Below are 24173 nucleotides of genomic sequence, written 5' to 3'. Positions count from 1 at the left end.
AAAAAAGAAATTATACTGGATTATCTGGGTGGGCCTATTATAATAGCATGAGCCTTAAATGTAGAGGGGGGAAAGGGAGGGAAGAGACTCAGGCTCAAAGTACACAATGTTCCAGTTATTGCTGATGTATAATACTATATCATAGGGCCAGAAAGAAGGCAATGGGAATCTCTGCCCCACCACCATAGGTAATGAATTTGTGATAATAAGTATGTAATAAGTTTGTGACTGGGTTCTTGTTAAGTGTCATTCTGTGTGCCTGGCAACTTAATGTCATCTTGATGATTCTATAAACAGAAAGTCCATTCATGTGATGCCAGCTTTCTTACCTTCAAAACTGTGAGATAACATAGGGTATGTTTTATGTTAAATTCGTGATGATTTCCTATGGACCAAAAGAGACAGACTATAGAAATAAAGACTTTTCTTTGACATGAAAAAAAAAAAAGAAATACAAATGGCCAAAAGACACATGAAAAAATGCCCCACATCACTGATCATCAGGGAGATGCAAATCAAAACATCTATAAGGTACCACCTCACACCCCAGAGATTGGCACACATCACAAAGAATGAGAATAAACAGTGTTGGCGGTGATGTGGAGAGAAAGGAACTCTTATCCACTACTAGTGGGAATGCCGTCTAGTTTAACCTTTATGGAAAGCAATATGGAGATTCCTCCAAAAACTTGAAATCGACCCAGCTATACCACTCCTAGGAATATACCCTAGGAACACAAAAATACAATACAAAACCCCCTTCCTTACACCTATATTCATTGCAGTACTATTTACCATAGCAAGACTCTGGAAACAGCCAAGATACCCTTCAACAGATGAATGGCTAAAGAAACTGTGGTACATATACACAATGGAATATTATGCAGCTGTCAGGAGAGATGAAGTCATGAAATTTCCCTATACATGGATGTACATGGAATCTATTATGCTGAGTGAAATAAGTCAGAGAGAGAGAAAGATGCAGAATGGTCTCATCTATGGGTTTTAAGAAAAATGAAAGACATTCTTGCAATAATAACTTTCAGACACAAAAGAGAAAAGAGCTGGAAGTTACAGGTCACCTCATGAAGCTCACCACAAACAGGGATGAGTTTAGTTAGAGGAATAACTATGCTTTGAACTATCCTAATAATCAGAATGTACGAGGGAAATAGAAAGCCTGTCTAGAGTACAGGCGGGGGATTGGGTGGGGAGGAGGGACATTTGGGACATTGGTGATGGGAGTGTTGCACTGGTGATTGGTGGTGTTCTTTACATGACTGAAACCCAAACACTATCATGTATGTAATAAAGTTGTAAAAAAAAAAAAAGAAAATGAGGGGGGTACTTGCTTCTTAGACTCAGGTGTGAAATGTCTCAATATGATGACAGTTACAAAGATGTGTTTCCTTAGAAAAAGAATTGAACTAAGCATCTAAGTTTTGTGTGCTTTTGATATGTATATTATGCTTACATAGATATAGCTAAATACATCTGGGACAAGTTGAGTGAGCTAATGACTGCTTGGGTCGGTGGGTGGATGGATGGATGGATGGATGGATGGATGGATGGATGGATGGATGGATGGATGGATGGATGGATGGATGGATGGATGGAAGGATGGATGGATGGATGGATGGAAGGATGGATGGATGAGTGGATGGATGGATAGGTGGAAAGCTAAATGTTTGGATGGATGAATGGATGGACAAATAAACATAAAAAACTAGATGAAGCATACAATTAAGTGAAAAGTACAAAATGATGGTTTTCCACACTGATGTGTTTATATTTCAGGGTATTTAAAGTCATTTCTAATAGTAAATGGCTTAGAAAGTTAAATATCTAGTCAGTGTATGCTACATATACTTATGAAACTGGCAAAGTTTATCTAATATACAGTTAACAATGTAATTTTATCCAAAGAGTTGAATTGGGTCACAATTCTTAAAGCATTACATAAAAATTCTTTGATTTCAAAACTATCCACTTTTTCCTAAAAAGAGTTAAATAATGGAAATTGAAAAACAAGGAATTCCACCTTATATCAAATAAATACCATAAAAAAGTTATTGAAGTGAGTTTTTCTCCAAAGTCCTTTCACAAAGCTTTGATTTCATATGTACTATTTTAAATGGAGAGCATTTTATGTTCTTCTTTGGTTCTGGAGTCAAGTTCTGCAGTTGTTGAGGGTATTCCCACTGGTACTTACAGGACCAGAAAAGAAGGCTATGATTTGGGGATCTGAACCCAGGTTTCTGGAATGCAGCACATGTGCTCCTGATCATAGAACTATCTGGACTGATTTTATTTAATTGTTATATATAAAATACAAATTCCTCAAGAAAAACTTTATTTAACCATTTTGGGAAGAACAAATATAACATGTATTTAAAATAAATTTCTATCTAGTGCATCAAACTTTACTGTCATAAAATTCTGATGCAGTAAAATGTACACAAAAGATTCTTAAGAACAAACCCTCAATATATACAACAGATATTCCCTTTACTGAAGTACTTTACACTATTTTTTAAATTAGATATATAATTCCAATTTTGCATAGACATATGGAGAAATTCAAATATCTAAGCAAAGCCTGTAATTTCAGTTAAGACAACAGTAAATGAAACAAGTTAATTTTTAAAGAAATTTTACATGAAACTATGCTCTCCATTATGTATTTAGCTGGACTAGTACTTAATAGAAATGTATTTTGTCTGTTTACTTTATTTTGAAGAAATACAACCAATGAATCAAAGTAACTGAAACATCCAAAACAGAAATGTAACCACTTACGGTGTACAAATATTTCAACTGACCTTTAAGCTTTCAGAAAAGACTTCTAACCTGGGATTTAATATATTTTCTTTAAAAAATCTCTATTGAAGGACCAGGAAGATAGCACAGAGATAGGGTGTTTGCCTTGCATGCAACTGACCCAGGACGAACCTGGGTTCAATCCCGGAAATCCCTTATGGTCCCCCAAGCCAGGAGAGATTTCTGAGCGCATATCCAGGAGTAACCCTTGAATGTCACTGGGTGTGGCCCCCCAAAATCTATTGAATTCCAGTGACATATCCCCAAATATATGGCCAACTAATATTTGGCAAAGAAGCCATGAACTTGAAATGGAATAGTCTGCTCAACAAATAAATGTTGTTGGAACAACTGGATAAGCACCTGTAAGAAATTAAAGATTGATCCATACCTCAAACCTTACACAAAAGACAACTCAAAATGGGTTAATGACCTTGTAATCAGATCCAAAGATATACAGTTTATTGAGAAAAACATAGACAGAACCCTTCAAGACTTATACTTTCAAAATGCCTTCGATGATAGAATACCAATAGCAAGAGCTATAACATCAAAACTAAATAAATGGGATTACATCAAATTTTAAATTTTTGTATGGCAAAAATTTCTACTGAATCATCAAAAATTATGGTATAATAATACTTATAATGGTTTCAGGTGTACTGAAACTTATGAGTGATGTACTGAAACCACTTCATTTACCAATGTCCACTACCCTCTACCAATTTTCCCAGTTTTCTGCTCACCTCCCAATTTTTATGGTAAAGCAAGATATTTTTTAGTGAAATTGATTGAGAAGTATGAGGGGGGGATCTAGGAAGAAATGTTTGTTCAAGAGTAAACATAGACTTCTCCAAAATGGAAATAAACAAAGAAACAGAGACAAGCAAGTGAGATATGCGTTCAAAGGAGAATTATGAACTAAAATGCAGGCACTTTTCAAAAACTCTTCCATCTCTCACCCAGTATCCTTCCCCTCCTGTGTTCCCTCTTCAAAGCCAGCTTCTTCCCCTCTGCTTTTAAGTCACTTGGTCTGAAAGCTAAATTTCAGACAGATGCTTAGTTTACTACCTATGGGTAGCTGGCATATTTGTGTGCTGTGCAATTAAGAGGGAAAGCTTGGGCCCGGAGAGATAGCATAGCGGCATTTGCCTTGCAAGCAGCCGATTCAGGACCAAAGGTGGTTGGTTCGAATCCCAGTGTCCCATATGGTGCCCCGTGCCTGCTAGGAGCTATTTCTGAGCAGACAGCCAGGAGTAACCCCTGAGCATCGCCGGGTGTGGCCCAAAAACCGAAAAAAAAAAAAAAAACAAAAGAGGGAAAGCTTTCCAATGTGCTTTCAATGACCAACATTTTAGATGACAGTTGTTTTGTTTTGTTTTTCAAAAGTATCTCAGTTCACTTACATATCACTGTAGTTTTGTATAGCAAGTTTACACACTCAGAAATGCCTGTGTCTCTGATAATATTCTGGATAAATTATCACCTTGCTCTGTCTAAATAAAAAGTCATCTTGAGCTTATATTTATGCAAGAAACATCTTTACATGTATGTTGGAATTATTTTTTCTTTTTAATATCTTTATTTAAACATTGATTACAACATGACTGTAGTTGGATTTCAGTCACAAAAAGAACACCCCCCTTCACCAGTGCAGCATTCCCACCACTAATGCACCTCATATCCCTCATTCGCACCCCCTGCCTGTATTCGAGACAGGGATTCTACTTCTCTCGCTCATTAACATTGTCACTGTACTTGTTAGTGTTCTACCTGCACTCACTCCTCCTTGAGGCGAGCTTCATATAGTAAGCTAGTAACTTCCGACCCTCATCTCTGGGCATTATTACAATAATGTCTTTTATTTTTCTTAAAACCCATAAATGAGACTATTCTGTGTCTCTTTTTCCCTCTGACTTATTTCACTCAGCATTATAGTTTCCATGTCCATCCATGTATAGAAAAATTTCATGACTTCATCTCTCCTGAAGAGTATCCAAATACACAAAGTATTCCTTTGTGTATATGTACCACAGCTTCTTTAGCCATTCATCTGTTGTAGGGTATCCTGGTTGTTTCCAGAGTCCAGCTGTTGTAAATAGTGCTGCAATGAATATAGGTGTGAGCAAGGGATTTTTGTATTGTATGTTTTTGTTTCTATGGTATATCCCTAGAAGTGGTATAGCTGGATCGTATGGTAGCTCAATTTCCAGTTTTTGGAGGAATCTCCATATTGCTTTCCATAAAGGTTGGACTAGATGGCATTACCACAAGCAGTGAATGAGAGTTCCTTTCTCCCCACAATTCCACCAGCACTTATTGTTCTAATTCTTTGTGATGTGTGCCAGTCTCTGTGGTGTGAGATGGTACCTCATTGTTGTTTTGATTTGCATCTCCCTGATAATTAATGATGTGGAGTATTTTTTTCATGTGTTTTTTGGCCATTTGTATTTCTTCTTTGATAAATTATTCATTTCTTCTCCCCATTTTTTGATGTGGTTAGATTTTTTTTCTTGTTAAGTTCTGTGAGTAACTTGTATATCTTCGCTATTAGCCCCTTGTCTGACAGGCACTGAGTGAATAGTTTCTCCCATTCTGTGGGTGGCTTTTGTATCCTAGGTACTATTTCTTTTGAGGTGCAGAAGTTTCTTAGCTTAATATAGTCCCATCTGTTTATCTCTGTTTCCACTTGTATGGAGAATGCAGTTTCTGCCATGAAGATGCTTTAAGTTTCAATGTCATGGAGTATTTTACCTACATGTTTTTCATTATACCTATGGTTTCGGGTCTGATATCGAGGTCTTTAATCCATTTGGATTTGACCTTGGTGCATGGTGTTAGATGGAGGTCTGAGTTCAATTTTTTTTTGCAAGCGGCTGACCAGTTGCTCCAACACCATTTGTATCATATCCCTCTATCATAGTCCATGAGAACCTTCCCACCCTTTGAATTTCCCCAATCCCACTTGGTAACCAAATTCTGTCTTGATAGTAAGAGATTCATTGGTTTATCTTCATAAAAAAATTGTCTATTCCTTTGAAAAGTCACCATTTCCTTAATGACATCATTCATTACCTATCACTACTCTCTAAAATCATTCCTTCTACATCTGCCCCACCTGGTAGTTGACTGTAGATTAGTTATCAATGAATTAAAGCTTTTAGAACCAGTTTCACAACAGCTGCATAAAGGCCCTTGCTTTCTGCTTAATATTCAAAGCCAAACCTATGTCTGAATCTAGACTCTGAATGTTTCCAAAATATAGAGAAATCAGTAATATAGTCCCTTACAGAAAATAACCCATTTCACTTTGTGTTGCAATTTAAGAATAGAAATGTGCTTGTGGGTTCATTTTTGTGGAACTGTGGGGAAAATATGGGTTTCATTTGACACTTTTTCCTCAGTAAAACCTACACTTCACAATGTTTATAGTTGACTTGAGGAAACATTCCAGCTATCAAAATTCTAGGCAAATATTTTAGATTTAAGGATGCAAGTGCTATTAAAATTAAAACACACAACAGATTACTGAATATCCATTTTTTTTCTCTAAAGGCCTATATTCAATCTGCCTCCTCCTCATGGATTAATCTGCAACTTCATCCTGAAAGTATTTGTCTATTGTTCCCTTCTCACTGTCAAACAAGACTCTTCCTTTTCTTCACAAAAGTTTCTTCCATAAAAGCCAGTCTTAATATCACTTCACATGTTCTCTCCTTTGTCAATCAAATCCTTTCGCTGACAAGACTTCCTTGATCATATCATAACTGAACCACACACTTAAGTATTCTATATTCTTGTTAATCTACCCTAATCTTCTTTTTTAAAGAAAATTTACCAGGAAAAAGAAAAAGTAAATTTGGCAATGAGATAAGGGGCTCAAGATTCCTATCTTTATTGGCCTAAACAACTAAGATACCACTTCTTACCCATGAAAGCCATTCCTACTACTGGAGATTAGTTCTAGGCCTACTCGATACAGCTCTGAAAACATGTAAGGCATTGGAGAACTTCCATGGTTTCTCAGTTAAAGAGTAAAACAACATGAAGGCTCACCCCTGGGAAAGACTAAGATGTCTTCAGTGAGGCAAATGCCATTTACTCAGAGGTCTCTAGACTACTACGTGCTTGTGGAGTCTAAAGACCACTAACATTCTTATAGATGGCTTCTTCAAGCTGGAATAAAGGCCCTCAAGTAAGAAGAATCAACTTCACTTAAAATGAGGTCAGAGGGCAGCTCAGAATAAAAAAAGGTCAGAGTCTCATTTACTACAGTGAAGGAATAGGGGTATTACAGGATAAAGCTTTTCATCTTTATATTGTAACAGGGCTATATGATCTATCACTTCCATTTTTGTTGTTGTTGTTGTTGTTGTTGTTTTTTAAACCACACCCAGTGATGCTCAGGGGTTACTTCTGGCTATGCGCTCAGAAATCGCTTCTGGCTTGGGGGACCACATGGGACGACGGGGAGGATCCAATGGAGGCTCGTCCTAGGCTAGTACATGCAAGGCAGATATCTAACTGCTTGTGCCACCACTCCAGCCCCTCACTTTTATTTTTTTAATTTATAATACATCGTTCCCAGACCTCTTGAATTTAAGAAATTAAATTTCTAAGGGGCCAAAGAGACAGAACAGTGCACAGGGCTCTTAACTTTTCCTGCTAAGCATGTTCTAACAGCCTCATCAGGCAAAGGGAGAATGGGAACAGCAATTCTAAAAGCTATGTGGTTCCTAATGTGAATGGAAAAAAGTACAGGTGTACCAGGGTAGTAAAAAGTAGTCTAACTGCTATTATTTCACTTAGACACATTTATATGCAGGATTAAGCATGTCCTATGATCTTTTTAAAAAGAATGACAATTCCACTTGACTTCTCTCCTAGAAAATTTTAAGTCATTCTCCTCAGTGAAGTGCTTCTTCAGACACTTACTATTTTATTAATGTTATGTTCTAATAATAATAGTTAATTTAGGAGTCCCAGGAGTAAGCCTGAAACCTTATACTATCTTCCAAGAGCTTCTACTCTTATAATCTCTACCTGCCCAGGATCCAATCTAGAAGAAATTTGTGTCTTTATGCATATTCTTCCCCTCCCAACCTATCATCATAATCACAATTACCCAAAATTTGGCTAAGAAGAAAGAAGATAATGTGATTGGCTAATTAGAGGAATTCAAACAATGTTGTGAATAATTGATATGTACTACTTTGTATTTTAATTAATCAAATATGCTCAAAAAATTTATTCATTGTGTTTAGTGATCTCCAGGATACTTACCTGTTACCACACTATGATACGTTTTTCCCATATTCCCCTAAAACAAAAAAGCATCTCATTTGTGTAAACCTATTTTATTTGCTACTTAAAGTCAATTAATGGTACAAATAAACACTTACCTCATAATATTGATGTTATCTCCCAAAACTTTAACAACTGAAAACATAGGTCAGTTATCTAAGTACAAAAATAAAACTTGTTGGCAGGTAAAAAATTTTTTTTTGCTTTTTTGGACCACACCCAGCTGTTGTTCTCAAGGCTTACTTACTCCTGGCTCTGCATTCAGGGATCACTTCTGGAAGGCTCTGGGAACATATAGGGTACTGAGGACTGAAATAGGTTTGGCTGTATGCAAAGCAAGTACTATTGCTCTGGCTCCCAGATAAAATTTTCTAAATATAGATTGAGGTTCTGTGATTTACAATAATGTTAATGAGGGCTTCCCATATACACACTTCAAATACCTGAAGATAAAATTTAAGATCTCAAAATACTGTCTTTGCTGCTATTACTTTCTTTGATTCTGATTGCAGATACCAAATTTCGGTGACTCAGAGGATTTAGTTTCTTGCTTCTCAGGAGGGCATTTGTTAAAACACTTATTTTTCATGTATAGAAATTTATACAAACATTAATAATTTCCTTCATTCTATTTACCAATATATTCCAAAGTTTTAATTTCCTGTGAGCCACTCAAAAGTGGACAAGGCTGGTAGATTTCAACAGAGATTTAGGTAGACAGATTTAAATCATTCTTTTACTTGATACTAGTCTAGTCCCAGACCTTTGATCACATAATAATTTCTACGCACTTCTTTTTTGGGGGGTAGAGGGGTCACACCTGGCAGCGCTTAGGGGTTACTCCTGGATCTGGGCTCAGAAATTGCTCCTGGAAGGAACGGGGGACCATATGGGACCATATGGGATGCCAAGATTTGAACCACCGTCCATCCTGAATCAGCTGGGTGCAAGTGCCTTGCCACTGTGCTATCTCTCCATCCCATATTTCTACACACTTCTAAATAATTTTTATTTCAGGTTCATAGTATTCTATAACTTTCCAAGTAATGAACTTTTGCTTTACTGAGTTAGAATTCTACTCTGCTCTTACGGTTGGTTCTTTGACAAGCAATAGAAGACAGTATGGAACAATAGAAAGACTATGTGAGAAACTAAATCTCAAAGTATACTGCTCTAATCAGTCTGTTCTGATTAACAGAAACCTACACTGCTTATATTAGACCATCCAGAGAAGAAGTGTACTTTTGTTAGTCCTTTCCTTACTTTCTGTTTATTTTAAGCTTTGAGCTTAATAATCACTCATTTTGGCTGCCTCCCATAACTACTACCTTCTGTTTGTCTGTTTTCCATTTTTTTGTATTTTTGTTATGTTTTTCTTCCTTTTTCCCTTTCTTCTCTTAAATGGATATTTATAACCTCTAGATGGACTCCTCCTGGTTTTTTGTTTATTTAATTTTTGACACCCCCCCTTTTCTTCCTTCAAACAGAACCACATAACTTGAATCATCTTGTTCTGCTTCATAAATTGAGTGGGAAATAATGGATGGTACCAAGACCAAACAGTCGTATGAACATTGAATAGAAATAAAAAATGATCGGACTTAAACACCAAATCCAAAGCCAACTACAACAGAATCGATACCCAGTCTACAACAGGTTAGACACAGAAGGGACCACTTACACTAGCAGCCCAGGAGGTAAAGAAAGGGGATTTGGGATGCACTCTGGGAACGGGTGGAGAAGGACAACACTGGTGGTGGGAATGCCCTGATTTAATGTCACTATGTACCTAAAATATTACTGTGAAAAATATGTAATCTACTTTGGCCAAAATAAAAAAAATTAATTTTTTAAAATTCTTCCAGATACTTTTCACTGAATTAAAATCAAAAGCAAAATTCTAAAATCATTTCAGATTTTTGTAAACATGGTGCTTAAATAAAGTAATTACCGTATTTGCCGGCGTATAAGACGACCCTTCACCCATGAAAAACTTCCTAAAAGTCGGGAATCATATTATATGCTGGTATACGGCATGCTGAAACTTGTTCCAGCTTCAGGAACGAGTGATCCGCACCCCTCTTACTTTTAAGTAACTTACTTTTAAGACTTTTAGGAAGTTTTTCATGGGTTGAAGGGTCGTCTAATATGCCGGCAAATACGGTATATATTTTTAAAAGTCATGTTAAGAAGCCATTTTATATATTAAACTATAAAATTCATTTTGTGGGGCCAGATAATACAGCTGTTGCATGTTTGTATTGCATGCAGCAGACCTGGGAAGGACCCTGTTCGATTCCGGCATTTCATGTGGTCCCCCAGCCAGCCAAGAGTAACCCCTGAGCACCACTGGGTGTGGCCCAACAACCAATCAATCAATCAATCAATCAAGTTTAAAATAACAGAACAGAACTGCTAGAACCGTAAAGAAAGACACTCTCCTAGGCTTCATCCTATGACCTGTGTAAATACCAAGATATCTACTTAGAGGCCCGATTCTATCAGCCACAACTGAGCAGAAAGTTTCCTGACACCATAAAAATTCCTTGGGGTGTGAAAAGGAGCATGTACAGAGCCTGTAGTTATTCCCATGACAGTATACTTCAAGGGCAGAGAAACCTTGTATCTTTTAGACCAAGGGAATGCCCTTTCTAATTTTCCCAATATTTACTGTGCCTATGCAAAAAAAACCTTGCCACACGAGCCCTCCTTCCTTTTTTCTTTTCTGTCTTTCTTTCTATTTTTTTTTTTCCTTTCAGTCTCGTGGTTATTGTTTGGTTGAATTTGTCACTATGGTGGTTTTTTTTTTTTGTAGTTGCTGGTTTTGGTCATTTGTTTGATTTTTGTTTCTTTTTTTCTTTTGTCTATTTGGTTGTTGTTGGTTTTTGTTTTTTGTGGTTTTTATTGTTTTTTTGTTTTTTGTTATGATTTTCTTATTTTTTTTTCCCTTTCTTCTTTTGAAAATGTGAGGTCTTTGCTTTGTTCACTCACTCACTGAAGTATTCCTGAGTGAGAACTACATGAGAACCAGCTCTACCTGCCACCTCAGAAACTTGGGACTCAACCATATGACTTCTCTTCATTCTTCTCACCCACAACAATGGTTCCATGATCAATTTACTGAAATGATCTAGTCTGAATGTGTCCTGTCTTATTTTCCTTGTCCTGGAATAATGCAGAAATGATGTCTTCTGACATAGAAAATATTCCTTAGCATTTCAGAAAAGATTCTAATCTCACTTTACATACATTCCTTTATTCATATGTACATTTTTAAAGTGGCAAAGACGTGTAATTACAAAGTCAAAGAAATGTTACAGTAAAGACTTTACAGTAAACCCACTTCTTTTGGACTCTTCATGTTGACTTTTTTTAATTAGATCTAATAAATCATTCATGACTCAGCTAACATATAATTTTAATGCAAGATGAATGGAATGTAAAGGGATATCCATGACTTAGAAAGTTATTCTTGTTCATTGTAGTCATGATAATTCTACTAATTAGGATGATCTACGCAGTTGAAGATTTATATTTGGCTCGAGTAATTCTGAGCCACAACAAATATGCTTTGTAACTCTGGGTTAGGCAAAGTCAACTAACTAGTCACCTATTTTTCTGAAATGTCTGATGAAACATTTGCAGGACATCTTATTAATTGTGAGGTTTAAGTATCTTTAGTGATCTAGGGCACTATTATTTAATTCATAGTGTTACCAAAAATAGAGAGAAATAAATACTTAAGTATTGGTTGGAATATAAGTATTAATTTAGAGATAGTGACTTAAAATGGCTTAAAACTATGTATCTAAGAATTTACACCAACAAACACAAATATATGCAAAATTTATTCATGCATGTGTTCACTAAAACAGTCCATATAAAGACTCCCATATGATTAATAAGTGTACCATGGCATGAAAAAAAGGTTTAGTGTATCCTAAGTATTAAAATTATATTTGAGTTACTTTCAGTGTTAAGCAGAAATGAAGGAAATGGAGGACAGACTATCAGTCCCACTAAAGATAACTAAAATCTCTGAATAAAAAATAAACAGCAAGTACTTGATTTGTAAAAGTACATGTGTGAGCCAGAAAGAAGGTACAGGGGTTAAATGAAATGGAGCAAAATACTCTATTAAGAAAATCTGTTGCCAGTATAACTTCTCAAAGAAAACATAAAGCAAGGTCTCAAGGGAAAAGATAACAGATAGAATTATATGCATAGGATCTTAAACATCTACATGGAGCTTTATAGATATTTTCTTTAAGTTTTTTTTAAATTATTTATTGTTCACAGAAAATAGAATTTTCAAATTATCTTGATGTTATGAATGTGACATAAGGTGGAGAGAGTAAAAGTTACAAGGCTTATATTATTTTACTTGAGAAAGAAACTAAATTCTAGGGGCCAGAGCTGTGGCACAGCGGTCGGGCATTTGCCTTTGCATGCGGCTGACCCAGGACGGATCATGGTTCGATCTCCCAGCATCTCAGATGGTCCCCCCCAAGCCAGGAGAAATTTTTGAGTGCATACTAGGAATAATCCCAAGCATCACCAGGTGTGGCTCAAAAACAAACAAAAACAAACAAACAAAAAAGAAACTACATTCTAAAGATAATAAGGTACACTCATGTAAAATTAGCAATAATTTAATTTAAATAAAACACTGATAAATTCAAATAATACAAAGTAAAATAGGACATAGGAAAGGAACAAAAAAGATAAAATTAAAAAAACAGAAAAATAAAATAATTTAAATGGCTTAATTAAACATAGAGATTATATATTAAGTTAGAGATAATTAAATTCAAAATTACACAATATATTTTCTGTAATAAATCTACTTGAAGTGTATCAACATAAAAAAGCTTTTGGTAAAATTATGTTAAAAGATGTATTATACAAACACTAAACAAAAGAAAGGATGAGGGATTATATTAATGAATAAAAATGATTGGTAAAAAGAAAACTAAGAAAAACAAAAATATTTTATATTGATAATGGCATTAATTTACATGTATTATTCTTAACTGTGTATGAATTGATACTGATTTTGATATAGAAACTAAGTAATGAAAAGAAAAAACTGAAATGAGAAATAGATTTATACTTAAAACCTAATACCCTGTTCCTATTTTCTGATAATAATAAAATTAAACTAGAGTATTTTAAATATAAAAGTATATAATGTAAACAATACATTTACATACTCCATTATAAAATGGAAAAAATTTTGAAGTTGGGGTATAAATAATATCTCTATTGTCCTCAATGTTGCCATGAATATAAAATTAATTTAAAAATAGTCTTTGTAAATATTTTAATAGGAAGAATAAAACATAACTATATAAAATGAAATGTGAATAAAAATAAATTGTATTAGGACTTATAATATGTGGCTACTAAAGTACATAGCAATTTATCATTAAAATATTTATCTAGGGGCCAGAGTGGTGGCAAGTGTTAGGGCATTTGCCTTGCACGAGGCTGATCGAGGACGGACCAAGATTCAATCCCCATGATTCAAACCCATATGGTCCTCTATGCCAGGACCAATTTCTGAGCACATAGCCAGGAGTAACCCCTGAGCGTCACCAGGTGTGGCCCAAAAACCAAAAAAAAAAAATTTATAAAAAGAAGTAATAAAATACTAACATAGCATCACTGTATATATATTTTATCTACAATTTAAAAATGCTTTTATAAAGATGATTGTTTTGAACTGACTATATAAAAAGTGCATATTGACTCTGCATATAAACATGATTTTCTGTATCTGATTTTTCTTCTGTGTATGCATAGTTCTAAAGTAAATTGAAGTAAATAAATCTTGAGGCACTAATTACTAAGAAAAATCTAAAAACAGTAATATAGAATATAATTTTCCCTATGATTTCCAACATAATAATTATATAACACTGTATTCTATTCCATTCTATAATCCCAGAATATTCTACATATTCTAGGGCTATATTCTAGCCTTTTCGGTCTAAATATAAAGATCTGTTAATAGGGCTAGAACTTAAGTAACATAACATTTTTAGAAGAAATTCTAATTCTTCCTAAGTATTGAAATGAATACATTCCTCTTCCTCAGGTTGAAAATGTCAACATTTTTGTTTATCAATACAGACAATTCAATGTCCTGTTTGAAAACATGGGTGGTTCTGGACTAGATCCAGAGTTGCTAAGTGGTTGCATCAATCTTAGGCCCTCATTCACACAAACATGCTCTCTGCCTTATAAACTATCCTCTCAACCCCCATTCTGTTTTTTGGGGGGTGAAGTAAGGGTTTGGGGGGTTGGTTTGGGGGGTAGCATTGTCTTGATGAAGTCTATGGAAGTACCTATATTCCATATCTTCCTCTACTCCACAGTGAATCTGACCAGGGCATCTGCAGTGTTCAGAAAGTTCTAGGCTCAATGTACTCTTCCAGAACTATCCTGAAGGTGATACAGAGGCCTTTTAGCTCTCTAACCACAGATTGCTAAACACAAAACCCAGTTATGTTGTTATGGAATCCTTAGCAGAAAGATTTTTCCAAGCTTGCTTGAATCCCAGGAATATCTGATTCAACACGGAAAATTATATTACTGTTCACGCTTACACAGAAACATAGAACACTTTAGGGAAACACAGAGAAAAAAAATGAGAACCCTCAAGTAGCTACCAATTTTCCTAAATGGTATACCAGATTTAGGGCATGGCAGGGATGGGAAAAGAAGTGACCTCAACTAGTGGTCAGATGACTTTCTGTAATTTCAATCAGAGTTGCAACTAAGAAAGGGAATGAGTGATTACATCACCAGCTATTTCCTTCACTCTGTCATAGCACGCATCTACTGCAGGTCTGATCCAAAAGAAATATTTCAAAGAAGGTGAAGAGAATTCTGTGCAAATTATTACACTCAATTTTCTCCCAGATATCAAAATCATCACTAATTCCTAAGGTTCATGTGCATATCTTCAGGTGAAGTCAGATACCCACCTCCCAAAATGCAGTTTTCCCCTTTTTTATAAGAAAAATACCACCTAATTTGCTCACTGATTACTCAATGAATCTTTCTCTGGAGACTTTGTGGTTTCAACTGGCAAGCAAAAGACTATAGTTACATAATGACACACAGAATCTCTTCTCAAGATATTCCATTACTTCTTTAAGTCATGAGCTAGAGTCAAGATGACATTTTACATATATGTATAACTATAAGAGAAATTAAAATAAAATACATTATGGAGTGTAGTTAGTTTTTCAGCCTTTTAAGCAATTCTTAAATATTAAAAATGATTAGCAGGTTTGACAGAACAAAATAAATAAATAATTCTCCAGGTATACTGGATCATTTTCTGCTCCTTGAACACCCTTAAGTGTTTCCACATCTGAGCTCTTATTTATCTTACTCTCACTGTGGTTTTCTTAAGTTCTTTTGCAATATAGACTCAGATTTTAAAAATAAGTACCCAGGTTATATAATCTTATGCCTCCACCAAAAATGCCTTCACTCAGAAAAAAATAAAAGACCATACCCCTGGTTTTCATTAAATTATAATATAAAAACATCAACTATAAGAATATCTCTACAGATTCTACTAAATATCAGTAACATTATCCATTATTGATTTTAATTAAATGTTCCCAATATATTTTTATAACTAAGTGATAAATAATCTTGGTAAATTGGTATCAGTAAAGAATTGTACTTTTCCTCATAAAGGGTTAAGCCTCCTAAGAATAGGGAAAAACACAATCAAGAGTATTTTTCTTAACTGAGAACTATCATAACAATGTTAATGAATGAGGGAAGTGGAAAGTCTGTCTAGAGTACAGGTGGGGTGGGGTGGGGAGGAGTGAGATCTGGGACATTGGTGGTGGAAATGTTGCACCAGTGAAGGAGAATATTCTTTACATGACTGAAATTCAACCACAATCATATTTGTAATCAAGGTGTTTAAATAAAGATATTAATAAAAATAAAAAAAGAGTATCTTTCTTTTTTGGCAGGGGGTGTTTAAGTCTGATCATTCAATGTTCATACAGCTGTTTGGTCCTGGTACCATACATTTTTATTTCCCCCCTCAATTCATGAGGTAAAAAAAGATCATTCTTTTTTTTAACCTTACTTACCTTGAAGATTAGTTAAAATTTCTCAATTATGAAGCAACCTATCCAGTGGAATTCTTTGTGTAAGTGTGTATGTGAGTGCATGAGTGTGTACAGAGGCAGAAATACAGACAGAGACACACACACAGATATTTTAAAGTTACAACTTTCCACATTTTTTATTTTTTCACAGTAAACATCATCTCAATTATGTTTTGAAATGTTTAACTGTTTTAAGTAGCACAGAGTCAAAATTAATATACTGAGACTGTGTCCCACAAACTATGTTGAATTACAAAATCAAAACCATGTGGCAGTGAGCTAAATTATTTACTACAGAGAAACACTTCATTAAACGTATGTTTCAGAAAGTTTGGAGAAGTTGAACTTTTCTCTTTTATTTTTTGCATTGTTATACCTTGTGCTGTGTGTGTGTGTGTGTGTGTGTGTGTGTGTGTGCATTTATCATTTTTATTAAAGTACCAGAATTTATTTCCTAATTATACTTTCCATCCATCCATCCATAAAGTTCCACACTTTTTTACTGGTTTCCAGATAAGGTCATTCATTCTAGTCTCAGGCCATACTTTAGGAGGGTGGATCTAAACAATATTCTGTCCAAGCAAGTACTGAAAATCAGTGCAGGGAGAATAATACAGAGGAAACCAAAGACATGATGAAAAGAACAAGAGAAAATGGAATTGTCGTATTTGTTTCCATCTTTAAAAATAACATTTTAATTCAAGTATCCCTATATCACTGTTTTTTTTTTTCTTTTTTCCAAGCTTTTGGGTCATACCCAAATGTGCTCAGTGCTTACTCCTTGCTCTCAACTTAAGCATCACTCCAGAAGTTTAGCAGACCATATTAGGTACAGGAATTGAATCTAAGTGAGATACGTGCAAGGCAAGTGCCCCATTGTACTTACTCTACAGGCCCCTATGAATTTAATTTAATTTTATTTTTTTTGTCCCCCAATTCACAATACAGACCAGGCAAAGGGCCTGGATTGAGGTGTATATGGAGTGCATTTACTGTACCTCCTCTTTCTATAGTCAGTGTAAAGAACACAGCCTGTGGTAAGAATTGGGAGGCCTTATCTTTTCTTTTCTTTTTTTTTTTTGATTTTTTAATATGTATATATATAAAATCCTTTAATATATATGTATATATGTATATATACATATATACATATATATACATATATATACATATATATACATATATATATATGTATATAAAATCCTTCACCAGTGCAACATTCCCATGACCAATATCCCAAGTGTCCTTCCTCCCCACCCCACACCAGCCTGTACTCTAGACAGGCTTTCTACTTCCCTCATTCAGTCACATTTTGTTATGATAGTTCTCAGTGTAATTATTTCTGTGACTGCACTAAACGATCCCTGTGGTGAGCTTCATGTCAGGAGCTGTACCCTCCAGTCCTCCTCTATTTTGTCTCTGAGAATCATTACACAAATGTTTTTCATTTTTTTCAAAATCCATAGATGAGGGAGACCATTCTGTGTTTATCTCTCCCCTCTGACGTATTTCACGCAGCATAATAGATTCCATATACATCCATGTATAGGAAAATTTCATGATTTCATCTCTTCTGATGGCTGCATAATATTCATCGTGTAATGTACCATAGTTTCTTTAACCATTCATCTATTGAGGGGCATCTAGCCAGACTCTGGAAACACTCTATTAATTTAATTTTAATAGTAAATGTTAAGTTTATATGTTCCAAACATGCTAATTTTCATTAAAGTTAGAGAGATCACTATTTACATTAAAATAAAGTTTTAGATTGTTTTTAGTCCATGTTTTAAACATTGAAAAGAAAAAGGACAAGAAAAGGATGCTCGTTAAAATTGTGGATAGAGGAAGTTTACATTTATCAAATATTTAATAGACCTCCATTATACTCAGCACTATTGACACATTAACATACAATGAATTTTTTAACTTAATATTTTTATGCTGGCTATGTATTCTTGTCCCTCACTTTTATTATCTTTGGAAAAATCATCATGAATCTTTGGGAATCATTCTTTAATTTATGAATAGGTCAATTCTTGCTCCAGGCCCATATTAACTTGGAGGATTCTATTGTTTAGCAATACCTGAAGTCTAGTTCTTATCTCAGGATCATCTCAACTAAAATCGCCCACGCTTTCCTCTTAAGATATCTCAGTGGATTAATGACTAATCAGTTGATGCTCTCACATAACTGTGGCTTCATACATTTCATATTTAAATTTGGGGGGATGAGTGTTCTTGAAAAAGGTTAGATGATAGCTGGGTCCTAGGAATCCACTACTCCCCCTCAAATTTTTCAAGTATTTCTTCTTCTGGCAAGGCATGCTGCATAATGATAGCTTTTAAAAATATTTCACAGTAAAAAAGAAACCTAGATTTTCCAGTGCTGTTTATTTATATAGATTCTCATATTGCCCACTTTTACATGTCCCCTCTGTATAAAACCAAGAAGTTCCTCGTGTATTTTGGTTAAAGCAAAATTCGTCAGCTATCCAATATAGAAAGGAAGCTCAGTCACTGCATAAATATAGAAACATAATGTTTTTCACCTGGTAAGTCAAAACGGCTTAAAAGTTAAGCATACACATTCTTTAAAACTTCTGTAACAGGGGGGCCGGGCGGTGGCGCTCGAGGTAAGGTGCCTGCCTTACCTGCGCTAGCCTAGGAGACGGACCGCGGTTCGATCCCCCGGCGTCCCATATGGTCCCCCAAGCCAGGACCGACTTCTGAGCGCATAGCCAGGAGTAACCCCTGAGAGTCACCGGGTGTGGCCCAAAAACCAAAAAAAAAAAAAAAACTTCTGTAACAGGGGCCGGGAAGGTGGCGCTAGAGGTAAGGTGTCTGCCTTGCAAGCGCTAGCGTAGGACTGCGGTGCCACCAAGCCAGAGGCGATTTCTGAGCGCATAGCCAGGAGTAACCCTTGAGCGTCAAACAAGTGTGGCCCAAAAAACAACAACAACAACAACAACAAACTTCCGTAACAAGTTATAATAAATGTAGTTGTTCAAATAATATGTGCTTATTTTATATTCTAACAGGCAAGCATTCAAAATGGATCCCACAGGCCTAAAATCAGGAGGTCAATAGGACTTTTTCTCCTGAAAGTTTTGAGAGTTTCAAGTTCTTTTCAGCATCTACACACTTCCATCATTCCTTGGCTTCTGGCCACTTCCTCCATCTTCAAATCCAGTAATGTCGCATCTCTCTACTATCAAATCTCTCCTAAATACCTCCATTACTAAGAGCTGTTGTGACTACACAAAGATGACATGTCCATGTGATTATCCAATTTACTCACTTTCAAAACAGCTGATTACTCATTCCTCTTTGCTTTGTAACAGAGACAGGTTCCAGGAATTTTGTTTTGTTTGTTCCACTACACAAACACGCTCTTCTATTTTTCAACTGTTAATTTGATTCTCCCTGAAACACTGTAGTTTTCAAGTTTTCCAATGCTAAGAAGAGAAGATGTTGGAGAATGACAGTATAAGATTATTGAGAGTCATAACTTGTGTTTCAATTTGGAATCATGAGCTCTGATTTCTGTGGGATGATACTCCTACTCAGAGAAAAATAGGGACAGATCTGGAATGGTCATTGCCATATAACCATCTGTTCCTAAATACATGTAGCATGACAATTTCCAGTCTGCATTCTGGCACACTGATGTCATTGAACATAGACTCACTTGAATATATATATATATATATATATATATATATATATATATATATATATATATATCAGGACACTTTTCAATCCTTATATGTCAGAAATGCTTTCAACATTGACCTAACATACTTTGAATCATTTAAATTACCCAAGGCACCAAGTAATAAATTTTACTGCTTCTTTACACATACAGAAAGAGAGAGAGAAGTTAAATGGATAAATTATAATAGCCTAATTTTTTATGCTAAAATTTAGGACTGAGAGATTGGTTGTTTTAACTTTTATTGTGTGTTTTATTTTTAAGATTGGTTGTTTTAATAGCAGTACAAACCTTAAGTTTTAAGGATACTTTCTAATCTAAAATAATCACTTTGAGTGGATTTATGAATACATTTTAGACAAACTCTTATAAGAACTCTTGGTTAAAGATAGTTATTATATTTTCTTTTTTTATTTGTTTTTTTTTTTTTTGGGGGGGGGGATCACACCCAGCGGTGCTCAGGGTTACTCCTGCTCTGCACTCAGAAATAGCTCCTGGTAGGCCTGGGGGACCATATAGGATGGATGCCAGGATTCAAACCACCGTCCATCCAGGATCGGCTGCTTGCAAGGCAAATGCCCTACTGCTGTGCTATCACTCCAGCCCAAAGTTATTATATTTCAATCAAAATTCACAACACTATTATGAAATATTTATACTTTTTTTGAATAATTGGCTCAAAATGCTTTTAAATCTGAATTGAAACAAAGTTTCAAATCTAAAGTTATGGCCTGAAATCCTGTTAGCACAAGTCAATTAGTGGTGTTTAGCATAAAATTTTTGAAAGGCAAATATAGTCAAATATGTACATATATATGTATATATACACAAATATATATATATATACACACACACCAAATGAATTTAAACAGAGTCAAACTGACTACTACAGTTTCACGTCAAAGTTTATGGGAGATATACTGCTTCTTGTGAATCCTGGGAATAAAATAAGTGATCCCAATATGAGGCACTGTCATCACTTATGGGTACCTCTCTCACTCTCTGCTCTCCCCATCCCCAAAAAATGTTGCTTCAGAAACACTTGACAGTTCTTGTAGTTCTTGATTGTCCATCAGTATTCTAGTTCAGTGCTACTTCTTAGTAATACTGAAGTAAGCCAGTTCTAAGTAAGAGCTGAGACACTGGGTAAAGTGGTGCTTCAAGAGTTGTTTTTTAGGACCAGAGAAAGAAGCCAACAAAAAATAACTTTAACTGCCAAGGCTACTGTGTGGCAACAGAGGAGCTGCTTATATTTTATATGCAGCTAACCTGAGTTCGATCTCGGGCATTCTATATGTTTCCCTGAGCACTGCACCAGGAATAATTTCTTCATGCAGAACCAGGAATAACCTCTGAGCATAACCAGATGTGGGCCAAAATAAAACAAGAATTTTTGTTCATGCAGACCCTAAAAGAACACTGAAAAATAAGTGAATCTATTTTAAATAACATCTAGCCACTTTTAACATGAGTATGTGCCCTGGATAAAGGACCATCCGTTCTAACAATCTGATCATATATTTATCAGAAATTCAGACTGCAGAGTGAGTTTATTCAATGAAAGGAAAAGACAAAAAACAGAATTGGCAGGGTCAATCTTCCCTGACAAGTCAATTGAGCCAGGAAGATTTTCTGTCCGAACAAGTCTGACTTGATTTTTTGATTCAGCTTGAAGCTAGTCCTAGGGACAAACATGTTTTCTGACTGCTTAAAGGAACAAATTAGTAAAGCAATTGCTCTGTGCTTATCCACTGGATGAATGGCAGCAAGAAAGAACTGGCAGGTATCATCCATGCTGAGAGGCAGACCAGTTTCAACAAAAGAAACAGGTGGAAGATCTGAACATTGAATCTCTCGAAACACTCCATTTCCAGGGAAGTCAGGTGTGCTTTAGGACACATCTGCCTTTGTTAGAGACTGCTGTGTAAAAGAACTGAAGTTCCTCTCTAAAAGCATCTAACATAATACAAACATAAAGTGTTCTACTTTTGAGCAAAATCCCTCTGTATTTCTTTGAGGGATTCCTAAGCCTTTGGAATATTCAAATATTCAAATGCAGATATATGATATCTAGTTTTCACCAAAACAAGGAGGTTCAGCAACTAGAGATTATAATCATTTTGCTTGTTGTCTTGTGTTTCCAAGGCTGCTTTTGACCCTGGCCTGTTGCCCTTATCAGAAATGGCTTCTTACATTTATTTACTTAGTCCTTGAACTGTTATTTTTTTTCCCAATTCTTGGCCCAGACTAGATCACGTTTTGATGTGTTTGACTTTGTCTAAATTCAACTCCCACCTTTCACCCTGAAGTCCCATGTCATGACTGAACTTTGGGCTTTACTGAACATTTCCATTACTGAACATGTGCTTGCTTTTGATTCTTTGGGTTTTTTTTTTTAATTTAGTTAGTTTATTCTTAAAAATGAAACCCAACTACGAACAGGTTTGTAACCAAGGTGCTTAAATAAAGGAATGGTTCTTTGGTTCTTTTATTTATTTCATTTTTAAATACCTTTATTTAAGCACCATGAGTACAAACATGTTTGTAGTTGGGTTTCAGTCATAAAAAAGACTTCACCAGCTCAACATGCCTGTCTCAAATACAGGCAGGGGGTGAGGGAGGAAGGAGATGTGGGGACACTGGTGGTGGGAATGTTGCACTCTTTGGTTCTTTTTATGCCAGAAGTGAAGGTTTTTTTATTTTTATTTTTTAGCAAAGGGAAGAAAACAATTTCCATTGCCAAGGCTATTGTGTGTCACTGGAGGAGCTGCTTATGCAAACGCTAGCCATTGGGGAATGTAAATTTAAAAAAATCACGCTGGTAAAAGCTTCAGAGTGTGAAATCACAACAACGGGGATGCACTTGGAAAGAAAGAAACAAACAAAAATAATAATGTCTTTTCCCCTGTGGTTCCTGGAAGGGGGAAGAACAAAAATAATAATGTCTTTTCCCCTGTGGTTCCTGGAAGGGGGAAGATCCACTGACCAGGGGAAGGAGGAGAAAACTCCAAGACTTCATTAGTTAGGCACTTCCTCTTCTTCTGGAGGATGATTTTGGTGCTGGCTCAGGAAGCTGCAAGTTAAATTCGACCCTGTAACTTGATCCCACGGTGGGTGCTTGGGAAGCAAGCACCTGGTGGTGAAGAAATGGGGTCCTCGGAATCCAGCCACCATCAAGGTCGCTGATCAAGGTCGCTGATCCGATCCATTGGCTTTCCGGAGTCCCCTTCTTGGGTGCCCATCTGTGTGTGTGCGCGCGCGTTCCCCCTAAAAGCTACCTGGCTGCACCCACTTCCCCTCCCTTCTGCTCCCAGCTACCACGACGTGCACTCGGGGTGGGGTGGGGGAGTGGCTCAGAAGGTGCAGCCACGCCGGAGCCAGCCCGGGAAGGCCCGGAGACGCCGTCAGGAGGTGGAGCAGAGGCGAGGGAAGCCCCGGGTGGGTGCAGGTGCCAGCCAGGAGCGCCCCTGGGCACCCTGGGGTTGGGGTGCTCGCAGGGCCAGCAGCCTTGGGGGGCTCGGGGACGGCCTTACCAGGTCAATGAAGGTCAGGAACTTCCAGCTGCCGCCGTAGGTCTTGTGCGAGGGCATCTCGATGGCCTTGTAGTTGCACAGGATGGAGCAATAGGACAGCAGGATGGCCACCCGCAGCACCTGGCAGGGCACAAGCGCCATCTTCGCCCCAAAGGCCCGGGCCGACGGGGCTGCGGTGAAGCCGGAGGAGAGCGCCGGGGCTGCGGGCGTGGGAACTGGGGCTCGCTCAGGGCGGGGCGACAGGGCGGGCGCTCCCCGGGGGACCGGCCAGACCACGAGCGCGCCCCGGGGACCTGCGCGCGCGGGCGGGCTGGGCTGGAGGACAGGCGGGCCAGGCTGGCAGGCGGGCCTCGGCCTTGTGGCGTCACTCTGTCGTCATAGGCGTCATCTGCCACTGCCCTGGCAGCCTCCCCTCCCAAGGGGAGACCTGGATGGGATTGGAGTGCGCTCGGGACAGCCCCCCGGAGATTCGCCCAGTGCGTAAACTTGGCTGCTGGCACTGCAGCAGGGACTCCAGGGTGTGTGTTTGCTTGCTTGCTGGCTTGCTTGCTCGCTCGCTCGCTCGCTCAGGGCTAAGTGGGAAAGGGGCCCAGGTCCTTCTCGCCCTGGGAACTAGGTGTCCTTGACCCACGCCCTCCTATATCTCCCAGGGCT

At 36.9% G+C, this 24173-nt stretch overlaps 1 protein-coding gene and 1 non-coding gene across 3 annotated transcripts in view; both read right to left on the bottom strand.

Moving 5' to 3' along the window:
* AIG1 (androgen induced 1) overlaps nt 1–23866 on the bottom strand; it is a 299456-nt gene extending 275590 nt beyond the window's left edge. For both annotated transcript variants that reach the window (XM_049789376.1, XM_049789375.1), the window contains exon 1: nt 23520–23866. In XM_049789376.1, the coding sequence (XP_049645333.1) occupies nt 23520–23660 (141 nt within the window). In that variant the 5' untranslated portion in view covers nt 23661–23866. The remainder of the gene's footprint in view (nt 1–23519) is intronic.
* Nucleotides 17195–17325, bottom strand: LOC126031954 (small nucleolar RNA SNORA51). The gene has a single exon (XR_007503758.1). It is a non-coding gene; the product is annotated as a small nucleolar RNA SNORA51 (small nucleolar RNA).
* Nucleotides 23867–24173: the final 307 nt, after the last annotated feature.

The sequence above is a fragment of the Suncus etruscus genome, chromosome 15, assembly GCF_024139225.1.
Source record: "Suncus etruscus isolate mSunEtr1 chromosome 15, mSunEtr1.pri.cur, whole genome shotgun sequence".
NCBI classification, from domain to species: domain Eukaryota; kingdom Metazoa; phylum Chordata; class Mammalia; order Eulipotyphla; family Soricidae; genus Suncus; species Suncus etruscus.
The sequence above is the reverse complement of the archived record's forward strand: the minus strand, read 5'-3'. Positions and strand labels throughout refer to the sequence as shown.